Source organism: Leuresthes tenuis, unplaced genomic scaffold (genome assembly GCF_036924035.1).
Source record: "Leuresthes tenuis unplaced genomic scaffold, fLeuTen1.0.hap1 SCAF_8, whole genome shotgun sequence".
NCBI lineage: Eukaryota > Metazoa > Chordata > Actinopteri > Atheriniformes > Atherinopsidae > Leuresthes > Leuresthes tenuis.
In genome coordinates, this window is record NW_027325362.1 from 15,380,362 (window position 1) to 15,393,529 (window position 13,168).

Consider the following 13,168-nt stretch of genomic DNA (forward strand, 5'->3'; position numbering starts at 1 on the left):
TTCTTTTTACTCTCAGTCATTTTTAAACAAACGGACGTGTTCACAACCTTTTTACAGTTTCACTGAGCAAACATACCGAGTAAAGTGCTGTGTAATAGGAAAACACAATCAAACTACAAAGTAGTTAAAAAAAAATAATCAAAATGAAAATCAACATTAGAAAAATCATAAACAACAGTCAAAATTGTGATTTACAAAAATATTTTTTGCAAACAAAAAAAAAACAATCATGGTGACATTGATATTGTAGAGTTTGGAAACAGTAGTGATTGTCAAGACATAAAAAAAAAACAAGTACCAGTAGTCATTTATTTATTGCCCCACACTGGAAAAACTGAATTCAGTTAAAAAAAGGCACATCCCAGTGGAAATGAGCTGCCAAACCCCATAAGATGGTGCGAAGGCAGACACATTCTGAGAGAACTGAGCACAAATATTCATCCAAATACAGAAATGTGATCAACTCTTTAACAAACAATTAGCTTAGAAATTAGCCTGAAAGTGCGACATGTCAGCAGCAGCTCAGTTCATTAATGAAATGCATACAGAACATTAACGTAATGCACTAATCAACATTCTTACACAAATCCCTGCATGGTTCCTTATTCCCTGTGTTCCCCCTGAGGTTTATCTAGAGATACTGCACGTGCCTAATGAAGTAAACCTGTGCACGTTGCGGTCACTTTATAAGTAACTTTGCCTCTCCACCTTATGGTGAAAACCCCAATTTTTTATTTTTTTTTTTCCCTTTCAGTAATTTTTCCATCCGTTAAGGAGTGTCACGAGGGGTCTGATTTTGTCAAGCGATTCAACATTTGTACTTGCAGTCTTTCAAAGCCGCCGTCCTCTCAGGTGAATTTCATCTGGGCGCGGGGCAAGTGGTTCATGATGATGTGATTGCCGTAGACGGGGACATTTGCGGCAGTCAATGGCGGCCCGCTGTAGTTCAACAAAACAGTCGTGAAATGTTTGTGCAACATTTACACACATGGATGTGTGTTAAATAGGTCTGGTGGGTTGTGCTACTTACTCATTGCCATCACTGTACTTCATTCTCCTGTAATACTTTGATAGTTTGATAGAAAAGATGATGCTAGGGATGAAGAATATCATGCACCAGCCCAGGCTGAACCAGAACGCATTCTAAAGGTGGATATATGAAAATCACTGAGAATATCACAACTCTGCAGCCTTTAAAGTTTGTCAAAAAAAAAAAAAGGTGAATTAGTTGGAGCTGTAACGAATTCTGATCCTCACCAGAGGCTCCAGCATGTTAGTGCAGAGGATGACCTCGGCGGAGTCCACAGCGCTAGCCACAGGTCCGCAGCGGCCCACCTGCTGTGTGATCTGAGGGGGAGTGCATGCATCATGACAAACACTGCAAAAAACACAGGGTGTTTATTTTGAAAAGTGAAAGAGATTCGAACAGATTTTACCGTGAGCTTGGCCCAATCAGCATAAGTAGTGAAATAATCCAGCTGACAGTCCAAAAACCTTCTGCTCTCCTGGAATTGAGAGAAGAGGGAGGGGAGTAAATTCTCTGCATTTTGCTGATGCTTTAAAGGGGCTAGTTATGAGAAATCAGTAAAAAAGTACAAGTACACGTCAAGGAGAATAAAAACTAGATTTTCTTCTCATTGGATTTCTTCATAAAGATGACGTTTTCTTATTTTTGCAGAATTGAATGAACGATTTGGAGCCAAGTGGCGTGAGCGTGTTAGGAAGGTAAGAGGATATCAAAGGATGTAGTAACAAATTTAATTCTAAAAAATATACAATGTCACTCCATCTAAATGGAAGGTGATGGTAAACAATTAGCCATGTCGAAATGTTAGTGCTGGGGTGGATAACTGAAGTAGGTTTCAGTTAAACACAAAATGACTCAAAGCTCTTAAAGTGCAGGACAAATCTGTTTGTTCCACTTTGTTACAGCACTGAGATAAACTCTAAGCACATTCCATGTATGCATGTCTAGTTGGGATTGTTCGGTTTTCTTAAATCCTCTTCCAGTGACGCGAAATCAATGCGCACACACATGAATTTGGTATATCTTCCACTGTCAGTGATTTTGTGAGAATTTTATTCCAAATTTTACATTAAAAAAAAAAAGAGATTGACCCTGAGAAGTAAGGGCACATCTTTAAACCAACCAGCGCTTAGTGATTAAAATAACTAATGACAACGGAGGACAAATACAGACAGCCGGACACAAAATGTAATTTGTGCCCTGTAGAGCACATTGTTCTCACTACAAACTCGTACTAAGCCAGAGCACTTCCCCCTTGCCCCCCCCTCACTAAATGACTGACCGACCTCAGGCATTAGCAGACCACATGGAGCACATTTCTTCAGACTCATGTGACTCATGGCTCTACTCACGGTCTTGACGATCTGTGTTGTATTTGTGTTGAGAAAGTCTTGTGCTGTTCCAACTCTGCTCAGCACCTCCCCCACCGTTCCCTGACAGAACAACAGAGGACACAATGAGTCCCAAACGAAAGAGACGAGAGGTTTCCTCTGTTCCCGGCAGCTCCAGGTGTTAGCCAGCATACTCACATTTATCTTTTCTGGAGTGGACTGAAGGCTCTTTATGGTTGAATTAAGGTTCTCCTTTGGGCAAAAAAAAAAAAAAAAAAAAGCAGTTGATGTATCTTTTTAGATTTAAATGAATATCCCAAAGGTAAAATAAGAAAAGGAGAATGGGATGATGGGTCAAACACGCACCAGTTGTGGTATGATGATTGTTTCTATGTCACTTTGGATCTTTCTCAATTGCATGGCTTCGTTAAGGAGTTCTCCTTTAATGTCTTCCTCCTAGATAAAGAAAAAAAAGTACATGGTTTGCTTGTATCTAAATTAAAGTGGACATTATTAGTAGCAGTAGGTTGGATGTTAATGTCATGGTACTCACTTGTAAACTAGAAAGCTGTTCAAGTTTATCTGCTGTTGTATTCAGATTGATGTTGGAAACATTGTTCATCTGAAAGAGAGAGGCAAGGAGCACTGGATCACAACTCCACATTGCAGATGATATGACAGCAAACAGACATGAACAAGGCTTACCTGCTGTGTGAGAGCAGAGGCATCAAAGGTTTGGGCCTTGGCAGAGGCGTCACCAAGTTGGTCTTTAATCTCTGGGCTAAGGAGCGTGACTGAGGAAAGAGTGATATCTGTGCTCTCAAAATCCTGTTGGATCTGTGCTGTGTACTGCGTGTGACCGTCAGAGGAGAGGTCAGAAAGAAAATGTTATCAAAGTTTTCATTCTATTCGTTTTTAACCACTGAAAGGTTGACAAAGACTCTCACTTTAGAGACATTAAGCAGGTCTTCGAGGTCTACACGCTCGTTCAAGTGAAGAGTTGTCCAAAGAGGCTGGTTTTTCTCACAGTCTCTGTAGGGATGGCCATCAGATAGAAGTTACTTATACTCCTCGTGATTACAATTACAGATTTCAAGGGCTTTGCAGATGCAACTACTTTCGACACACACACACACAACATGGAATGGATGTCATAACAGAGCAAATCAAAGTGTCAAATAGGTGTGTGCACACAATTGTTTTCTTGTAAGAGGTGAACTGGTGCTACATACCTGTAGATATCAGAGACATTGATGTTCTGGAGTGCTGACGCTGGGTCTACTGCAATTAAACCTGAAGTATCAATGAACTGTGGAGAGAACATATAGCAACTCTTTATGCCCCGAGAGCATGTATGCACAATTGTAAGAAAAAGTCTGAGAATAACCAGGATTTTCCTTCTTTTTTTTTCCTTCTTCTACTTTCTTTTGCCTTGTTTGCTCATTAATAAAACTAAACAAAAACTGCATCCTTGTAGGGCGAACATTCATTCGCTTTATCAAATAAATCATAATTTATTTAAATAAATAAATAACTGCTGACTACCCAGGGTGGTAAAATTGGGCGAACCTGTGCCTTAGCAGCTTTTTAGGAAAGTTTTAAAATAAAAAAAAATAAAAAACTGTACTTTGAAACAAACATAAAAATAAACTGAGAATTAAATTGAGATGTCCCATCTCAGTGCTTTGATGGTGAATTAACAGAAAAAGCAGGTACACAGAAGAAGAAGCTGCTAACAACAGATAATGTGTGCAAAGGATAGCATGCACCCCATTAGCTAAAGAAAGAAAATCATTGTCATCATCGTTATTAGAATTATTATTGCAAGTACAAAATGTACAGCTCTGTACATATGTTGTATTATGAATGAAATACTGAGATTTGCAAATCATTGCATTCTGATTTTATTTACATTGTACACAGCACCCCGCCTTATTGGGGATTGTGGTTGTATTAGGGCTCATAACTTTTTTTTCCTTGTGTGTGGGGCTGCGTGTCACTACCTTTAGCAGCTGTCCGTTGTTCCATGGCCGACAGAGCAGGGTGTAAGTGTTTCCACCCAGCAAGAACAACAGGAGCACCAATAACATGAACAGCCAGGAGAAGATGAAGCTGAAACCTGCACCCCTGCAAGGACATCCAAGTCAGAGGTCAAAGAAGATCTCAGGAAGTGAAAAGGTTTGAATGGATTCATGTTTCAGCTCACTCCACTAAGCACTCACATCATGAGGAAGGTGCCTCCGCAGTCTGCTGTGCAGGAGCGCTTTATTGGGTCTGCCTTTGGGTTCAGACCCAGAGGGCCCAGGGCCAAACCCAGAAGGTTACATACTACTACCAGGAGGACCGCGCAGGACAGGGCCACACACACACCCCATCTGTAGAGGAATGGCTGAATGATTGATTTTTTTCAATTATTTTTTTCCTTCACCGATTGACTTTTTTTTTTATTCCAGCTTCCACATTTACCTGATATGCTCCGCTTGCTCTACCTCAGGTAAGACTCTGTCGATCTCACTCTGCACCTGGTTGAGAGACCCAGACACATCTTCCAAAGCTGACAGTTGGATTTCACTGGAAACCTGGGAAATCTGCCCCTTTATGTCATCCAGCTGCTGTTTACTTTCTAAGAAGAAGAAAAAAAAAATCCACAAAAGCAAAGAATTAAACACACAAACACATTATCTTCAACACTAACTGATCATTCGGCTCATTTGATACAAGAAGGTTTCTCAAGACAAAGGTGTGTGCTCACTTTGAACCACATCTTTGGTATCATTGGTCACTCTCTGGGGGATGCTGTTGAAATATTGGTTCACCTGCAATGTCATGAAAATAGTTTTATAGTCTTTGGTGTTTCTACACCAGAGGATAAACTGAACGCTGGATGTGCCTTCCTGTCAACATGTTTTCTATGAAAAGCTCCTTTGTGGTTGTCTGCCAGAGATTTGGCCATTTTTACGCTCATTTGCACACTTAACCTCAAAGTGAACGCTAAACATCGCAGCCCCGCTGGGTAAATATATCCTGCACATCTAATGACATTATCTTTGGTTAAAAACCTTTCCACATTTCACGTTTTCATTCAGGGAACGTCACTGACCTCATCGATTTTGGACTGGAGATTCATTCTGATGACTTCATCCACTGCAGACTGAAATTCTCTCAGGCTGGGAATCTGCGGAAAGCGACAAGACGCACACACGCAACATGAGTGAGACCAGGAAACAAGTGTCTTACCTCAAACTAACAGTAGGGGGCAGCAGAGTGAAAAAAAAACAAGCTATTCTAAGTTCTCACTGATGTTACGACAGAACTGACGGGTCATAAATGAGTTGAACTCTGACAAAAAAATAATGCTTCTTTCAGTGTTTCATTCTTGCTGTCATGATGAAGATTAGATGTTGAACTAAAATAAATTATCTTGAATAACAATCAAGAGATAGGAGGAAAGAGAGATGACTAAAGGAAAAGAGTGCCGAAGAAAGAGAGGCGTAGGAGGTGTGGAGGAAGACAGATTGGAGGAAGACAAGCCAGCTGTTAAAGTAAAAAATGACCAACAATCATCATCTGTCACCCTGTCACTGCCTACGTCAAGAGCACTTTGATTGCAGCAATGATTCTTCCCGTTTCGTTATGAAACCGTGGCTGAGCACTGATGATTCTCAGTTTGTATTTTGTAGCCTGAGCAGTCACAACTGACTGATCTCTTCCATAAAACACTTCAGCTCACAGGAGTGGATTGTTCAGTAACCTTTTGTGTTCATTCTAATTGCCTTTGTAATGCAGCCATTCAGGGAGCCAATTGAAGAGGACAAAAAAAAAAAAAAACACTAGATGATTCATGTTGTATTATTAGGTTACACCAAATTAGTACTTACAGTAATGGTGGTATCCAGTGTTAGTTTCTGCAGCTCGTTAATTAGGTTGCTGCAGCTATGGCACCTTGGATTGGACAGCGTATGATTGACCTCATTTTTAACAGCAGTGATGTTGGCCTGGAGACGATCAGCGCTGGACTGCAGCTGAGCCAAAGACAAGTTCAGCTTGTCCAGTTGAACACTGGTGTTTGAAATCTCTGCTCAGTCAAAGGAAAAAGGCAGCTATTAATGACTGTATGCAAGCCTTTAAAAGATGATTGTCTTCAGACAAGCTGGTGACATTAATGCTGCTACTTGGCTTCAATTTGAAAGTCATTTGAAAAGGAGAAAAATAAAAACTTTCAGTGGATACATTTGATCATGAAATTTCCTGGTGATTACCATTTACATTAAACAAAAATTCTTTCCTTTTTTTTAGAAATGTGAAATATGCTAATGATTCATGTCTTATTTATACACAGATCCAAGTCCGTTTTAACCAGCTACGTACAAATCGCAGCGTGTATTAATGAAGACATGACCAGTGCTGGAAAAATAGATTTTGCCCAAACAGCCCGACTTGGAAAGTGAATTAACACCTGGAGATTTAATTTGCTGAATTTTTATGCTGCTTTTGATAAAAGGTGCAGCCTCACATTTGAACCATTTTAAATGACCTGATCAGCTTTTATTGCTGCTTTTAGATTTTTTTTACTGAGTCCAGCAGGTTCAGGTGAATGGACCCATGTACAGCCCCAGACCTTAAAGTACACATTTAGCCCAGGCTTGTGTCCTGCTGTCATTGGTTTTTATAGCAAACAAAGACCGCTATAGAAAAGCTCAGGGAGGCAATTAGATTGTAAAGTTCTCCAATGTCACTGCCCTCCTGTCCCTCCTTCAACCAATCATGATTGGTTGAATAGTTGGATGATTAATTGTTTAAATCTTGAATAACTTCCCGGAACTTGTGTTGGTAACCAAAGAGTTAATCATTGATTTTTAGATGGTTCAAGGATACAATAAATGTCAGCACTATTCGTAATAACAAATGTAGAAATTTTGTAGGTACAGGAGTTTTGGGCTCCCTTCAGGAGAAAAACACAACTGAAAAAGCAAAGAAAATGGCCAGCCGACCAGACCACATTCTTGATCAAATTCTCCATTTGCCTGTGGGTTGATCTTTTACTGTGCCCGGATTTACTCTAATCACTGTTCCAAGTCCGTCATACCTTCTGCTATTAGGCTGCTCAACACAGGCAATCATCTTAAATGAGTGCTACTTTAGAGACTTACAGGACTTTCTGTTTTCATATTGCTTTGTACACCATTTTCATTTGAGTTAGTTTTTTTGTCTCATTTTCAATATTGCTTTTATTTATTCTTTTTTTCTCCTATTTTTATTTTATTTTTTTTTTAAAAACATGCCTCCCTTTCCAAAGCTACAAAGGAACTGCCTGTTTGGGATGAACAAAGTTTACTGAATTTGCTCTGAGAAGTTTTAAGTCTAACATACTAAAGTTTGTCAGCATCTGATCGGCGACTATATGCAGTATACATAGCATTTTGCTTTAAGACAAGGGCTTAAATTTGGACTCCTTACGGTATAATAGCTAGAAGGGAGAAAAAAAAGAAAAAAAACTACCACTGTTTATTCTTTCGTTCTCAGTGGAAAACTAGCCTGTACATGCATGTCTTGCATTTTACCATAGCAGTCGCAGAGTTAATATCTTGTGAAGGCCCTGGGAACACAAAGCAGCTATGCTAATCTGATACACTACATATAACTGACTGCTTTTCTGTTTCTTATCTTTCGTACATGCATTGTACCCCAAGGTTTTCAATGAGATCTGGGCAAAGTTTTTGTTTAGCTGGTAAGCAGAATCAGACACAATGGGCTCCAGGGCACAGGAATGTCCCCAGGTAGGGTTTCAGTTCACAAGATATCCTTTCAGCACTGCTTTTATTTGAAAACTACAACCCCACTGAAGCACTCTGAAGCAGATGCTGTAGATGAAGATGGGCTGCCTTAAAACTACTCAAAGTTTTCAGCAATGGAGGATGCACATGTTATAAAACACTGTATACACTTTTTTCAGTAATCACATGGAAGCTGATGTTTCAAAAAAAGCAGTGGAAAGTACTAAACGTTAAAGAGGTCATGTCAGCAAAATGATCCGGTTAAGAGCTTTGACTTGCCAACAAAGCACAAGAATAACCGGTACTTTAAACATGGGCTTTAGCCAGGATACTCCTGAGATGTACTGGGTCAGTTATTGCTGTACTTTCTTGCCCTTTATCTGATCTTAATATAATTTATTCTTTAACCCAACAACTCCTAACAACTGAATGTAGCAAAAGATACTAAGAAATCCAAGACATGATTCTAAACTTTTCATTGTCAGAGGAAGAACTTAAAAGCAGTGTGCAGGCCCACCCACATGATACCCGTCAAATGTGAAAACAGGAATTTACATGCTCACACTTACGCAGGACAGACCATGCAGGCACACCTTACCTTGGTTTAAACGTTTAACCGAGTGCAGCGCTGGATCCAGGGTTCCTCTGAAGCGCCGCTGGATTTCTGTTCCCAGCCGAGCTCCAATGGCTGTTACATAAAAAGCAAACCAGGGTTAAAAGGTCAGCTGCGTTACAAGAGTGGAAATAAAGTAGTTCCTCTGTTTGTACTTTACAAGTTCCTTGTTCTTACAATCCAAGTTTCTGGTAACTTCATCTATGGTTTTGTTGCTCTCATCCACCACATGGTCAACTTGCTGGAGACAGGCAGAGGAAAAACAAACTGTCAAAGTGTGCACAAGATATTAGCTGTCCTACAACATACAGCACAAAAGAGCACATGCACTAATGGAGCTTAAAAGGTCTCTCAGATAAATATAAGGCAGCCTTGTCTTCTACTTCAAACTTTTCCACCTCCTTTGTATTTTGAGATAAGCATGTTGACACTGCAGAACAAAAAGCTGGTCTTAAAATCAGTGGACTGACTAGAGAATTGTTTACATCCCACACAAAAGCTGTTGACTTGCTCCATATTGCTGGCAAGGGTGCAAACTTTAATGTGTAACCTACTTTGTGTCCGTTTCGGACACAAAGTAGGTTACTTATGGTTTCAACATAAAGAATAAAGACAAGGGGACATGAATGCAGCTGTGCTGACATCACCGCTATTTGACCTGTGCGTATACATTGACCACAAACAAGTTCACACTTGCCTTAGGCACAGCAGTGATGAAGGTGTGGATGTTGCCGATAGTGTTATTGATGTCCACTGGACCGTGCTCCACGCTCACTTTAAGAGCTTCGTTGCTTCTGAACATACAGATGTTCCCGGCACTGCATAAAGAAAGAAACCACACACAAACACGTATAAAGAAATAGTTACATTTGTGTCGTGAACATATGGGGGATCCAAGAGACCCACACAGGCAGCGAGCCACGCACATCCAAGCTGTCCAATTACAGATGACACATCGTGACGACGCTCAAAAACACACAAGAGCACACTCAGACACTCACAAAATAATGAGTGTAGTGACGAATGTGCCAAAATAGAGAATTCTTCTGTCACAGTGAAGGGAGGATGTCTGCTTCTGGTACATCTTCCCACCACAGTTGCCACAGCAGCGACAGCAAGCCAGGAAGAAACCAACTATGGGCATCAGGATGATGTACAGGACGCCAATGGCAACACACACCAGGAAACCCACTTCATAAACCAAAGCCTGAATACAAAACACACACATACAAACATGAATTACAATTAAAGTGGCATAAGCAGCTATTTCAAGGTTAGACGGCCGGTGTTTGTGGTCAGGTGTGACGTCAAATACCGCTCGGGCATCACTTAATGGTAGTCTCTCTTAAATGTGTGACAGTGCACAATCACAGCGTATGAAAGGGACTTTGTAACTTCAGTGTACTGATTATATATATTCATAGAATAATGATTCAGCATTCTCAGATTACCAACTCGAGGGGCCAAAAAGAGGGTCTGTTTTTACATTAAGGTCACATGTGTGGAAGTTCTCTCTGACATCCTGCAAGTAAAACTCAGTCACTTACTTCCTTGATGGTGTCAGTATCTGACAGCACGCTTACAGGATCGTCGATCATTTTCAAGATCAAATCTAGAGGGAAAAGGTTGGAAAAAAAAAAAAAAAAGTTATGAATTCTCAAAAAAACTTTAGACAGATTTTTCTAAAAGACGAGAGTATTATTTTTCTATGCTCTTCCGTCCATTCATGTGTACAAAAAGGGACATTCTTTCCTGTTCCGTGAACAAACATTTTAATCTTTTACATTATAAAGATGGAAATTTGACACCAACATCTTGCGGTTAACAAGGAAACCGGGACAGCCTTCCGGAGAGATTACATTTATTTTGCTCACAAAGAAAAACAACACAAAACCTCTGGTTTATGGTGCCTCTGAACCCTGTTGTCGTGCATTTTATTCACACACACAGACATAAAAAAAAAAAAAAAAAAAACTGAAAAGACACGTTCAGGAACTCTTCACAGAAGCTATTGGAATGTTTTTTGCCATCTGTTTGACAGAGATCAGTCTGCCATAGATGCACTTCTCTATCTTCTCGAGGCATTTATGAACTCAGAGTTAATGGCTTGTGGCAACACAGAAGCCCCATCTCCTGTAAACCATCAAGCTATTTGTCCTTTATTATAGAGAGATGTGAATGAATGTGTCTTTACGCATATGTTGACGCCTCTGATTTAAAATAAAAGGTTTCAAAGGGTCACGTAAGTTTATTTCTACATTATTAAGTGGCTGTTGGTTGAAATCTACTCATATTATCAGCAACAAATAACCATCAGTGAGTTTGCTACGAGTTTGATCTGTTCAGTGGTTGTCAGCTGGGTTTTTTATCCATACAAATTAGGAAGTAATATGCAAAATAGAGAAGCGTTTACAACATTTCAAAATGGAACAGACAAAAGACTGCAGGTGTGACTTGAGCTGGGAAACAAGTGGTTTAAATACAGAGAACATAAAAGGTTAAATATTGACTGAGCTAAAACTAAAGAAATTACACTGACTTACTGATTGACCAGTCATGACTGTTTGTACTGACATTAAAAGCACAGAGCTGGTGTGAAGGTTTTCTGCTGCTTTGGGTGTGACCGTGCAGATACACATTGCCCAGCACACAGCAAGAAATCCACAGGATTTCAATGTGGTTTAAATTGCATCTTATTTGTTTATATAAACTGGCAGCAGAAGATCCACAAGCTACCCCCAAAGAAAGTCTGTGGCTGACTAGTGAAGGGGCAAAGCATCAACACACAACAGCAGAGATTCAATAAGTCTTTTGATGAGTGAGCTTTGCTGATTTCACTAACCTGTAGGAAATGGGTTTGACTGGACTGTGTTGAGGAAGGACTGGACAAAGGCTGACAAAAAGTCCACACCAGGGCCTTCCTTTGCTGTGTCCTTATACAGAGGTTGGGTGAGGTTCTGTGGGGCCTCCGCTGCTGCACAGGTGCCCTGTTCATGGACAGTCTGGGCAAAGCCGAGCCCCAGCAGCATCACTGCGAGAGCACTCCTGAACGCTCCTGCTCGGCACCGCCACCTCCAACTCTTCATATTGTCCCAGAGCCCCTTGTTCACGGCAGGAGAAACGCTTGGCAGGAGAACGCAGCCTTGAAGAGCAATTAATGCATGGCATAAACGCTGTCTGTTTGCATCAGTAAAAAAAGAGGAAAGAAAATTACTTTATACAATGGTACACCCATAAAAGGAGGAAGAGTCAGAGATTGCATTGAACCTTATAAAAACAAAATTTTAAAAACAGCCTGAGTCACAAAGACAAAGGTTAGCCATAGCGTGTCAATGGAAAAAAAAGCTGCCATCTTACAGTAGAACCATAACAATGGCCTGTTATAAATAAGAGATCTACTATAAATGTTAAGTCAACACTTATATAGCCTCTAAAAGAACATTGCCCTTTAAGCTTCTGTGTCATACCGCACTTATCTGGAGACTGTCGTGGAGTACAGGAAGCACTGAATTTTAAAAGTTAAAAGTCAGGAAAAATTAATGCAGCCTGACAGAGCTGTGTTCATAGTGTAAACACAACTAAGCTTAACCTGCCTGAGCTACCTGCATTAACTCCGGCAGACAAGCTTGATTTGGGATAAACAGAGTAGGAGACAATCAGTCCTTACAAAGCTCACAACGTTTTAACATTGCCATATTTTCTCTCTCATAACCAAATTGCCTGATGATAATAAGACCATAACCCAACCAGACAAATCTACTTCCATTCATGCTCAAAACAGTGTGTTTGAATTGAGATCATTATTTACCAAACAGTCAGTCTGAGGACTAGTGATTTACATACCAGGACTGTGGATACAAACAGTCCCACCATTTCCTCCACATCTGGGTGCTGAGGTAAGAATGTGAGTGATATCAAAGTGAAAAACAGGAGATCAGAAAAGAATAGAAATGTAGAAGAAATTGAGAATAAAGCAGCTAGGACACCAGAGTGAGCATGTAGCCGTTCTCTTTCAGTCCACTCACCTTTGTTTGCAGGACACTTGTACTAATATGATCTCCAGTTATTCCGTGAGGAGTGTGCAACTCCCTCAGTTACATATAAGAAACCAGATATGAGCTGATCCTGTAGTGAAGTTGACTGTGTGCAAGCCTGCAGAGCACTGGCAGTGAGGAGAGAGGGAGCGTGAAAATGGATTGGAGGAGAGACAAAGGGAGGGTCTTACAAAAGTGAAATGGGGACAGAGGGAGGGAGGGATGTGTAGGAGGTAGAGAAGTAGTAATGGATAGGTATGGTTGCCGTCAAAGATATTGTTTGATCTGAGATTCTTCCTCTCTGGTTTCCTGGATTCTGAAAGGTGTAAGAGGGTATGCAGTGTACACACAGTAAAGGCAGGGCTTAAACATACAGATCAAGATAGCTG

At 40.4% G+C, this 13,168-nt stretch overlaps 1 protein-coding gene across 1 annotated transcript; it reads right to left on the reverse strand.

The window, feature by feature from the left end:
* Positions 1-316: 316 nt before the first annotated feature.
* prom2 (prominin 2) lies at positions 317-12,933 on the reverse strand. The gene is made up of 25 exons (XM_072391025.1): positions 12,771-12,933; positions 12,589-12,636; positions 11,588-11,922; positions 10,293-10,357; positions 9,747-9,952; positions 9,439-9,563; positions 8,923-8,982; positions 8,731-8,820; positions 6,237-6,433; positions 5,459-5,533; positions 5,111-5,174; positions 4,825-4,981; positions 4,581-4,733; positions 4,362-4,485; positions 3,591-3,667; positions 3,306-3,390; positions 3,064-3,207; positions 2,912-2,980; positions 2,725-2,814; positions 2,557-2,610; positions 2,380-2,460; positions 1,437-1,505; positions 1,258-1,347; positions 1,031-1,143; positions 317-939 (listed from the first exon to the last, which is right to left on the reverse strand). Exons 3-25 carry the CDS (start codon positions 11,829-11,831, stop codon positions 849-851), a joined length of 2,523 nt encoding a protein of 840 aa, XP_072247126.1. The 5' UTR covers positions 11,832-11,922; positions 12,589-12,636; positions 12,771-12,933; the 3' UTR covers positions 317-848.
* Between the last annotated feature and the right edge of the window lie 235 nt (positions 12,934-13,168).

Bases quoted from the DNA above. Each gene is read 5' to 3' on its own strand.
- prom2 (XM_072391025.1), bottom strand. From the start codon at position 11,831: ATGAAGAGTTGGAGGTGGCGGTGCCGAGCAGGAGCGTTCAGGAGTGCT. The intron at 9,953-10,292 runs GTAAGTGACTGA...TTTTGTATTCAG, and splicing joins ATACTGACACCATCAAGGAA to GCTTTGGTTTATGAAGTGGG. The intron at 2,461-2,556 runs GTGAGTATGCTG...TTGTTCTGTCAG, and splicing joins CCACTCCAGAAAAGATAAAT to GGAACGGTGGGGGAGGTGCT.